This window comes from Arachis stenosperma, chromosome 5 (genome assembly GCF_014773155.1).
Source record: "Arachis stenosperma cultivar V10309 chromosome 5, arast.V10309.gnm1.PFL2, whole genome shotgun sequence".
In the NCBI taxonomy this organism is placed as follows: domain Eukaryota; kingdom Viridiplantae; phylum Streptophyta; class Magnoliopsida; order Fabales; family Fabaceae; genus Arachis; species Arachis stenosperma.
The window spans coordinates 20,907,565-20,917,863 of NC_080381.1; the positions used below are offsets into that span (position 1 = coordinate 20,907,565).

Genomic DNA, 10,299 nt, shown 5'->3' on the forward strand with positions numbered 1-10,299 from the left:
TCTGAGTGAACTCTATCTCCACCTAAGTCCTCACTAAAGGCCCCTGCTGCTACTTGTATAATATCTTCAATAAGTGCGAAGTTTTCCAATATATCAACATGAGCACCACTTTAGGTTCCCTTTCCTCCGAGAAGATTAGCCGGAGCAGCGTGTTCATACTCCTTTATGAATGTTCGGATGCCTGAAAGATTAAAGCAGGTTTTTCCCCGCCAATCTTTTGCACACATGAAATAAGCGCTTAAAACAAGAACGGTTTTATTCCCATTGGCACTATAAACTCCATCTTTTAAAGAAGGGTCCTCATCTCCAACATTTGCTGATGTGTCAATCTGAAACGGAATGTAGTATTTCGATTGGGAAGTTGACTTATAAACATAGGCTCTTTACATTGGGATCCCGACCCCATTCATAGAGTAAATCTCCATATCTGGAGTATGTGGTAATCTGCAGCAGCAGGACAAAAATATAACACAAACCACAAAGAAAAGTAGTATGAATAAACAACGAATTTTAAAAGACAGCAGGATACAACATTATAGAAGATAGCAAAAGCAAGAATCTATCAATGCTCCCAACCAAGGTAATAAAACGATTAATTACGTGTAGCTAAGTGTCAACAATAGTCAGATTCAAGAATATCAACACTCAAGAGACAGATATAGAAATATTTTCATCCGTTAATACCATTCATATAGAAGTGAATCACATTAGTTTTGCAAAGAAACAATATAACACTCGATTTAACTTTTTAAGTGAACACAAATTTAAATAAATAACTACTGGTGACAAAAAAGATAAAGAATGACATGAGTATTGAAGACAAATAGCATATATTCACCCAAATTTTTTTATTATTTAATTGTATAAAATTATATCATTTAAGATTGAGAAAAATAAGTTTCAAGATAAAAAAAACTTGCCATTCATAATAAAAAGATTAAAAATTGATATAGTATCAACAGTCAAAATAAAATAAATATCTAGAAAAGATAAAAACTTAAAAAAATAGGGGCCTTTCTAACCAATAGACATGCGAAAAAATACAGATAAAAAGTAATGGCTGAATTCAGATATAGCACAAGAATAAATTCACAAACTACATACATTTAGATGTCAACACTATTAATATTTCAATAATTCAATATTTATTTGATAGTATAATACCAGAAATTTCAGATTGAAACAACTAAAGTAACATTATAGCCTCTGTTAATTCAGAATTGAAATTTACTGCAAATTTATTTCTAATTTCTTTACACAAAAAAGCTATTATTATAAACAAAGTAGCTAAATTTTCCTTTAAAAAAACATCACCTTCATAGACTAAGTTTTAAATTCCAAAATATTCTTCATCTCTTGTTTAGTGACTAAGGCAAACCAAAGATAAGAAAGGAAGGAGTTTCAGAAGGCATACAAAAGAAGAATTTACACCAGTAGCATCTATTCCAAGATTTTTCCGAAGAACAAAGCAAGGTTTGAACCATCCAAGTGAAATGTTCCTGTCTCTCTGAATTCTAACCGTATTTCTTAAACAATGGCACACAAAGTATCCATAGCCCAGGTAGATTTCCAATTTCAAAAGTCCCATATTAACGCATCGAAACACATATCAATAAATTAATTCAATGAGATAAGAATTAGAATAAATAAATGAAGGAAATAGGTAAGGAAAGGTTACTTCGCGACTTTTCCAAGGCGGGTGTAGGCTTCGAGCACATTAATAAATCAAGAGCTCATGTGCTTATACCGGTAACTTTTAAAAGAAAATAAATAAATAAATAAAAGTAAAGCAAAGTATGATGTATAAATTTTAAAAAATTAATAGAAGAACACTCATAACTCACAATATCATATTTCTACGAAAAAAAATTACACAAAGATAATAAAGAAAAAAACCTTTAACCATATATAAAAGAGATAGTTTTCTAATAATAATGTTTATTTAACTCATTTTGTGCACTGTAATAAACTTTCTTATTCTCAAATTGATTCCAGAACTTATAGTTATATACTTTAAATACTAAACTAATTTTAGACATTATACTTCTATTATTGCTATAGTTTTTTTCAATAACAAATTGAAAAAAAATAAAGGAAGACCCAATAGAACAAGGGTCCCAATGAATGAATATATCATTAGAAAACTTAAATTAATCTAATGTCTACTAACCTGTCGAAGCTATTGGATCACCTCACAATTGCCATCATGAAAGCGAAAAGACAGCTCCATGACCACAAATCCAGCTTTTCAATTTGACCCATATTCCAATCAGCAATCACTCCCACAAATAATCCCTCTCCCTAAACCCTACCCTAAATCAAGTGTGTATGAGTATTAATAGCTCAATAGTTCAGTGTACATTATAGAAAATTGAGTATTAAAATCAACGAAAAATTACAAAACTCAGATTTAAAACACGCGAACCCCAGTGAAAAATCAGGAACACAATTGCAAACTCTAATAAAATCACTACATAATGAAATGAAGAACCTAACAGAAAATCGAAAAAAAATCTCTCTTCATGAAGACAGAGTTCAGAAAAAGAATCAAAATTATTTAAAACTACTATGAATTACATATTAGAAAACCAAATTCAATCTGATGCCTACAATTTCTAGGATATTCGGAAAGCAATTGAAGTATTTTCATATGGATTGTATATAGCTCTTATTATGTGTCTCACTTTCATTGTGTTTTTTTCTACATGCTTCTGTTTTAGTTGCTGCTAGAACCAAAAAATTAGCCACATTTTAACTAACAAAGCTAAAAGAAGTATGCATCTATGTACAACAAAGGTATATTTCTTTAATCTCCAAAGAAAAATTAATCAATTAGGAGCAGAATTTATAACACTTATAAGTTAAAAATTTTATTAAAAGCTGTTCCAGAGTTCATGATCATCCAAAAATCTTATTTATAATGGTAAGAGAATATTATTCATCAAATTCTTCTCATCTTCTGAAGATAAATAAATTTTAACTGAATATATTCTCTAAGAAAGAAACACAATGATTCTTACCTTAACACGCTAAACACGTTCCTCCTGTTATTGCACCCTCTTCAGTTTATCCTCTTGTTTCTCCTTTTCATATAACAGAAAATCAAAAAACAATCTCTCTTCATACATATGGAGTTCAAAAAATTAATTAAAATTGTTCAAAACTGCTATGAATTACATATTAGAAATCCAAATTCAATCTAATACCTACAATTTTTAGGATACATGAGAAATCCTAAATCAAGATAAACCCAACTAACCTCCGAGATCTAATCGAAGATCTTCACCGCCTACATCATCAGATCTGAGAATCAGAAGTATGAGAGAAATCAAACTTGTAAAGCTAAATATCTTTTGGTTACTCTGCCAAATTTCTCCCAGAAATCGGTTCTTATCTATCTAAACCCTAACCTAATAGCACGGTAGAGTATTAGCAAAAACAGGTGTCAAATAATAACAATTATTCTTATTTCATATACCAACAGATCAGAGTATACATAATAGTAATTAACATTTATTTGAAACAATATCAACAAATTCCTAAAAAACACGATGGCTAAACATCCGATATCTAACTTGTTCTACTGAGCGAACATTTAGAATTAAAGGACCTCTACTGTGTTTGGCCCACTTTTTTAGCCCTTCATCCAAGGTCTCCCATTTCAATCGCGAACTGGCCATAATGGTTTCCTCCGTGGCCTCCACAATACCTCCGGAAACTAGTAGAATGCAAAAAATGATCGACAAACAGAGAACCGGGTTTGATAGTGAGAACGACACCATGAGAGAGAAATTGAAAAAATAAGAGAGAAAGAGAGTGTCACACAGAGAAGAGAGAAAGATCGAGGTCACAACACCGAGAGAAATGACCCAGGCCAGAAGAAGAGAATAGCCAATCCAGGAGAGAACGGCGGGAATTAGGGGATTAGAATTTTCAAGAGAGATAGAGAGGAGAGGGACATCGTCAAACGAAAGATAGAGAATGGAAAAAGAAAATGAAGGCGAGAACGAAACGCTTTTGCCGTTTTCAATTTTTTATTACAAATTAATGTGAGAGTGACGCATGGCTTCAGGAGCCATGATCATTATACAAGTAATTGATATGTTATATACTTATATAAAAATATGTTTTAAATGAACATTAAATCAAATACTTCTTACTAAATACAAAATATTCTTAACCACTAAGATAAGATCATTAATTAATAATTTAATTTTTTTTACATAAAATCAGTTTTATTTTAAATTAGAGAAAACTCCTCTCATCTAAGAGATGTTAAAATAACACTTTTCTCCCCTTTATTTGTAACATATACATTCTCCTCCTTTATAACTTTTAAAAAATCTCTTATTTAATCAATTTTTAATTTTTTTGTGTTAACTAATTGTTAACTTTATCCATTTTTAAGAAAAAATAAATTATTTTTTACAAAAATACTCTTTAGCAAAAATTTTATTTTTTATTAAATTTTATTTACTAAAATAACCTTTACCAATTTATTTTTTTACTGATTAAATTGTATTTTTATTGAAATATTCTTTTAAAATTTTTTTAATGATTAAATTTTTTTTCCTAAGATATCTTTCAATAATTTTTTAATTATTAAATTATGATTTTACCAAAATTTTTGTTAACAATTATTTTTATACTTTATTATTAATTTTTGATGTTAATGTATATTATTTTAACATTAAATTAAAAAATCTTACCACTGTTAATATGTATGACAATTAATATTAATAAATAATTTGTTTTATAGAATTATTAAAAATTATTAACAGCTTTATTAAAACTTAAAAATAAGTTGAGATAGATAAATTTTAAATTTAAAAAATTTTACATCTCATTTCTTTACATTTTTACAAAATAAGTTCCTTAATAATTAAAATATTATTGAAGAATATCTTAAAAAAATTTTAATCATTAAAATTTTTTAAAAAATATTTAAAAAATTTAATCAATAAAAAATAATTTGTTAAACGGTATTTTGGTAAATAAAATTTAATAAATAAATAAATAAAATTTTTGCTAAAGAGTATTTTTGTAAAACAATTTTTTTTTTAAAAAAGGACAAAATTAATGTTAGTTAATACAAAATTTTAAATGGATTAAAGAGGAGATTTTTTTAAAAGTTATAAGGGAGGGGAGTGTACATTTTATAAACAGAGGAGGAGAATAAAATTTTCTATTTAAATTATCATCAAATTATATAATAATGTTGTATATTTTTTATAACCTATGAGTAGAGTTGGATATCCACAGGTTAAAAACATGTAGAATTAGGATTGCCATATTCTCAACTTGAGGTAAGATAAGATTGAGTTTATATAAAAATCTTATCTCGCGAATAGAGTTAGAGATGGATTCAAAACCCGGTCTACCCATTGTCATCCCTAGATATCGGTACCACCAAAAATCATGTTTCAGTACCACCAAAGATCATGTCTCTCCTAATTCTCAAATGGGTTCGCCAATACGTGGATAATACTTATTATTTTAGGTCAACAATAATAAGAAGACATTGTAGTTTTCCAAACTTTTATAAGAAGACAAACAAAATCAGAGATGAATTATTAATTTTTTTTTGGAAAGGAATTATTATTAGTTCTTTCTAGTCTAGCAAGCTATATCGAAAAATCAGCAAAGCAGATTTACTTCAACCGAATTTTTTTTGCGTTGGGGCTTAAAGCAGGTGAAATATAATAACACTATTTTTACACAGGAAGTATAATATAATCTATTAATGTTAACACTTAACACAATGCTCATATGGCATTAGAAAACCAAGTTTGTTACACAATACTTTGAATCTAGTGAGAATAATCGACTTTGCATTACATAGGGGAAGCAGCAGCATCATCAAGAAATGGATAGTCAGTATAACCAATAACAGGATCAGATGTATAAAACGTTTGGCAGTTATACTCGTTGAGAGGTGCATTAAGTGCGAATCTCTTTGGCAAATCCGGATTAGACAAGAACCAACGACCATAAGCAACAAGATCTGCCCTGTCCTCACCTATGGCTTTGTTCCCATCTTCTCTATCGTACCCTCCAGCAACTATAAAAGTGCCATTGAAGGCCTTTCTCATTGGAACCAAACTGTGAGGGCATTCACCTTTTTCTCCAACGGTTATCATTCTCGGTTCAACCATGTGACAGTAGAGAATACCATATTTGTTGAGTGCATTAACCATGTAAAGCCCCAATGCTTCAGGGTTGGAGTCTCCACAATCTAGATACTCCGCATAAGGTGATAGTCTGATTCCAACTCTTTCAGCTCCTATCTCATTCGCAACTGCCTCAACAACTTCTAATGGAAATCGACAACGGTTCTCAAGGGATCCACCGTATTCATCTGTTCGGTCATTCACTTTGTCTTTCATAAACTGCTCAAGTAGGTAGCCGTAAGCCCCATGGATCTCCACTCCATCAAAACCTAAAAAGAGTATATCCAAATAGGATTTATTTGTCTAAATAAAAATAACAGTTCTAACAAACGTAAAAATTTATATCTTATTTTTTAAAGTTCAATAGCCTCAATATAATAAAAAAATTTTAGAGCAAAATTTTTTAAAGATTTATTTGGATATATATTCACAAAATTAAAATTTCGCACATGAAGATGTTTCCATGCAATTAATTAAGTTACCAGCTCGAATAGCATTTCTAGCAGCAAGTCTGAAGTCGTTGATAACTTGAGGAATTTCCTGGATGCTTAGCGGCCTTGGTTTTGCGAAGGTATTGACTTCGGTGCCACTTCCTCGAGGTTGTGGTGAGAGTTGCTTGTCCGTAGAAGATACAGGGGCTTCACCGTTTGGCTGATAACCTTTTTGTAGCGTAAACATACAACACTTAGTTACCTTCACATAAACGACATTACTATTTCTATTAAGAGAGAAAGAGAGTACATACATGTGTTGGAGACTCTTCCAGCATGCCAAATCTGACAGAAGAAGATGCCGCCGTTGGCATGAACAGCGTCCACGATGGGCTTCCATGCATGAACATGCTCGTCGCTCCACAACCCGGGAATATCCCCATAGCCGCGAGCAGTGGGGGATATACAAGTGGCTTCCGCAATGAGAAGGCCGCCATTGGTGGTTCTCTGGGAGTAGTACAAAACTGCATGGGGCTGTGGAACATTGTTGTAGGACCTCTGCCTTGTTAGTGGCGCCAGCACAACCCTGTGTGATAAATCTAAATTCCCAATCTTGTATGGAGTAAGGAGAGGAGTAACGCTACCCATGGCATAAATATCTGTCATCAGCTTCGTTGCCTGGTGGACTCTCAAACGCAGGAACACATAGTCACCATTTCGGTTTCCAAACCAGATATTTTTTTCCTTTAATCAGGTAGGTAGTAGGTACCCATCAGACTCAAGCTACAATAAGAACCGCAAGAGTTTTATATTTTCTATATCCATAAAATGTTGTTTTTGTCTTTTTGTCTAAGTAAAAAAGCCCACCTCTTTATGCTGAACCATCTTTTTCTTTATTTAGTCAATGTAATTTGAAAAGTCTCTCGCTTAGTTTAAAAGCTTTGATTTTCCTTCCCCACAATTGTATAAGTGCATAATGCAAGCCTTGTTTTATTGTTGAATTGCACCATATTGTTGCGTAATTGTTGGGCCATATTAAGATTATTGCAAACAAATTACAAATACATAGTAGTTACATGCTATGTGCTAAATCTTGAACCTTGCACAGTATAATATCAACTTGACTCTAAGCAATGACCTAGAAAATTATGTAGCATCATCGTCCTTATTGAACTACTAAACAAAAACTATGAAACATGAGTTCATTGACTTCATTCAAGAAATGGATAATCAGTATAACCAATAACAGGATCAGAAGTGTAGAATGTTTGGCGATTGTATTTGTTGAGAGGAGCATGATCAAGTGCAAATCTCTTTGGCAAATCTGGATTAGCCAAGAACAAACGACCAAATGCAACAAGATCTGTCCTGTTTTCTCTTATAGCTTTGATCCCATCTTCTCTGTCATATCCTCCAGCAACAATAAAAGTGCCATTGAAGGCTTTTCTCATCTGCACAAGGCTGTGAGGGCTTTCAACTTTTTCTCCAACAGTTTTCATTCTTGGTTCAACCATGTGACAGTAGAGAATACCATATTTGTTGAGGGCATTAACCAAATAAAGCCCCAATGCTTCTGGATTGGAGTCTCCAGATTCTGCATAATCTGCATAAGGTGATAGTCTAATTCCAACTCTTTCTGCTCCTATCTCATTCACAATAGCTTCAACAACTTCCAAAGTGAAACGACAACGATTCTCAAGCGATCCACCGTACTCATCCGTTCGATCATTCACCTTGTCTTTCATAAATTGCTCCAGTAAAAAGCCGTGAGCCCCATGGATCTCAACCCCATCAAAACCTACATTCCATAGATAAGTTCATGCTTTATAAATTCTTAGTGGATTGCAAATTTGTAATATTTTGAATAAGCTTAATTACCAGCTTCTATAGCATTCCTAGCAGCAAGTCGAAAGTCATTGATAACATGTGAAATTTCTTCTGTTCTTAGCCTCCTAGGTGGTGTGAACTGTGTGAGTGGCTTGTCCGTGGAAGATATTAGCTCTTGCCCCTCTGGATGATACTCTGTTGAAAACAACATACATGAAAAATAGGTACATGCATATGGTAATAAAGTTTAATTGGTAAGGTGGAGAATAAGAATATATACCTGGATCATAAACCCTTCCAACGTGGCCAATCTGACAAAAGAAGATGGCACCTTTGGCATGGACAGCATCTACAATAGGCTTCCATGCTTGGACCTGCTCCTTAGTCCATATTGCCGGTATGTTGGGATACCTGCATAGCAACTAGGTTGTAAGATATGATATGAAAAGAAGACTTTATTTATAGGAACAAGTTGTGGAAGGGTGTGTACCATTGAGAAGAGAGAGAGATGACAGTAGCTTCAGATATGAGAAGGCCTCCCTTGGAAGCTCTCTGAGAGTAGTACAAGGCAGCATGGGACTGAGGAACATGGTTGTAGGATCTTTGTCTGGTGAGTGGTGCCAACACCACCCTGTGGGATAAATTGAACTTGCCCATCTTATAAGGGCTAACAAGAGGATTCTCCATGGCAACCATATGTGGGAATCAGATCAGATTGTGTTAACTGTTATGTATTATTAAGTGAGTCAAGTGAAAACTAATAAAGGGGTATTACTATTTATAGAAGGAGGATGCAAGGAAGAATAAAAGAGAATCAGATATCAAAGTTTGAACTACTTTCAAGTGTGGTGTGCGGATGATGACGTCTACCATTGCGTTTGAAACCCCAGCAGCCTTCATTATTTGGTTGTTATAGTAGTCTCCATTCATTTATCTTATAAAGTCAAATCATACCAGATTTAAGGGAACAAAACAAATGAATAAATAAAGAATATTAATAACGTGACAATCAGATTCTCATAGGATTTTATTTTTGGACTAATTAATTATTAAAAAAATATTAATTATGTTTTCTATGATAGTAGTAGATATATATATCATTTCGTTAAGTGCCAAACAAAATTAAATTGCTCATATGTTTTATTATCTACAATGATGTGTGGGTCGTCATTGTCACATGAACATACCAACATTATAATTTTAGATAGAAAAGTATTTATTATTTTTTGAGTTTTCATGTAATCTTTATTAATTATCTTTTATTTACTATAAATTTTACTAAAACAGGTAAAATTTTATTTATAAAATTGTTATATACGTGACAATCTTTTAAGACAAAATTAATATTTTTTTAATAATTAATTAATTTAAAATTAAAATTTTTAAAAATTTAATTATTATTTTATTCATAAATAAATTATTCAATAATATGAGTTCGAAAAAAAATAAGAAGAAACTATTATTATTTAATTACTTGATTTAGTCAAATAATCATAAGCTATGACGAGGCCATCATGCAGGATACATCCACCGCAACCGTCAACTGTATGATAACAATTAGCAATAGATCGTCTAGGTTCCTCCTTTTTCTTTCTCAATTTTTCCTTTCTTTTCCTTTCCTTTCCTTTCCTTTCCTCTTCTTAGTTACCCTCGCTTCCAGCTCACAAATAATTGAATAACTAAGTTAAACTCGTGCGTTGTGTATAACTAAAATTAATTAATTTTTATACATAAAAGATTATTTAATAAATTCTTTTAAAAATTAATATTAATTTAAATAAAATTGTAAAGACATTATATATTTTAGTGTTTGAAAAAGTTCATCACCTAATATATATATATTTAACAAAGTCAAATATTATAGTGTAAGA

At 31.6% G+C, this 10,299-nt stretch overlaps 2 protein-coding genes across 2 annotated transcripts; both read right to left on the reverse strand.

The window, feature by feature from the left end:
* Positions 1–5,679: 5,679 nt before the first annotated feature.
* Positions 5,680–7,372, reverse strand: LOC130980229 (putative 12-oxophytodienoate reductase 11). The gene is made up of 3 exons (XM_057903888.1): positions 6,916–7,372; positions 6,653–6,829; positions 5,680–6,439 (listed from the first exon to the last, which is right to left on the reverse strand). Exons 1-3 carry the CDS (start codon positions 7,265–7,267, stop codon positions 5,835–5,837), a joined length of 1,134 nt encoding a protein of 377 aa, XP_057759871.1. The 5' UTR covers positions 7,268–7,372; the 3' UTR covers positions 5,680–5,834.
* Positions 7,373–7,612: 240 nt separating this feature from the next.
* LOC130980230 (12-oxophytodienoate reductase 2-like) lies at positions 7,613–9,189 on the reverse strand. The gene is made up of 4 exons (XM_057903889.1): positions 8,919–9,189; positions 8,709–8,839; positions 8,480–8,623; positions 7,613–8,399 (listed from the first exon to the last, which is right to left on the reverse strand). Exons 1-4 carry the CDS (start codon positions 9,122–9,124, stop codon positions 7,813–7,815), a joined length of 1,068 nt encoding a protein of 355 aa, XP_057759872.1. The 5' UTR covers positions 9,125–9,189; the 3' UTR covers positions 7,613–7,812.
* Positions 9,190–10,299: the final 1,110 nt, after the last annotated feature.

Coding starts and splice junctions, on each gene's coding strand:
- LOC130980230 (XM_057903889.1), bottom strand. CDS start 9,124: ATGGTTGCCATGGAGAATCCTCTTGTTAGCCCTTATAAGATGGGCAAG. Junction 8,840..8,918: donor ATCTCTCTCTCTTCTCAATG/GTACACACCCTT, acceptor GTTGCTATGCAG/GTATCCCAACATACCGGCAA. Junction 8,624..8,708: donor TGGAAGGGTTTATGATCCAG/GTATATATTCTT, acceptor TGTTTTCAACAG/AGTATCATCCAGAGGGGCAA.
- LOC130980229 (XM_057903888.1), bottom strand. CDS start 7,267: ATGACAGATATTTATGCCATGGGTAGCGTTACTCCTCTCCTTACTCCA. Junction 6,830..6,915: donor TGGAAGAGTCTCCAACACAT/GTATGTACTCTC, acceptor CGCTACAAAAAG/GTTATCAGCCAAACGGTGAA. Junction 6,440..6,652: donor TAGAAATGCTATTCGAGCTG/GTAACTTAATTA, acceptor TACTCTTTTTAG/GTTTTGATGGAGTGGAGATC.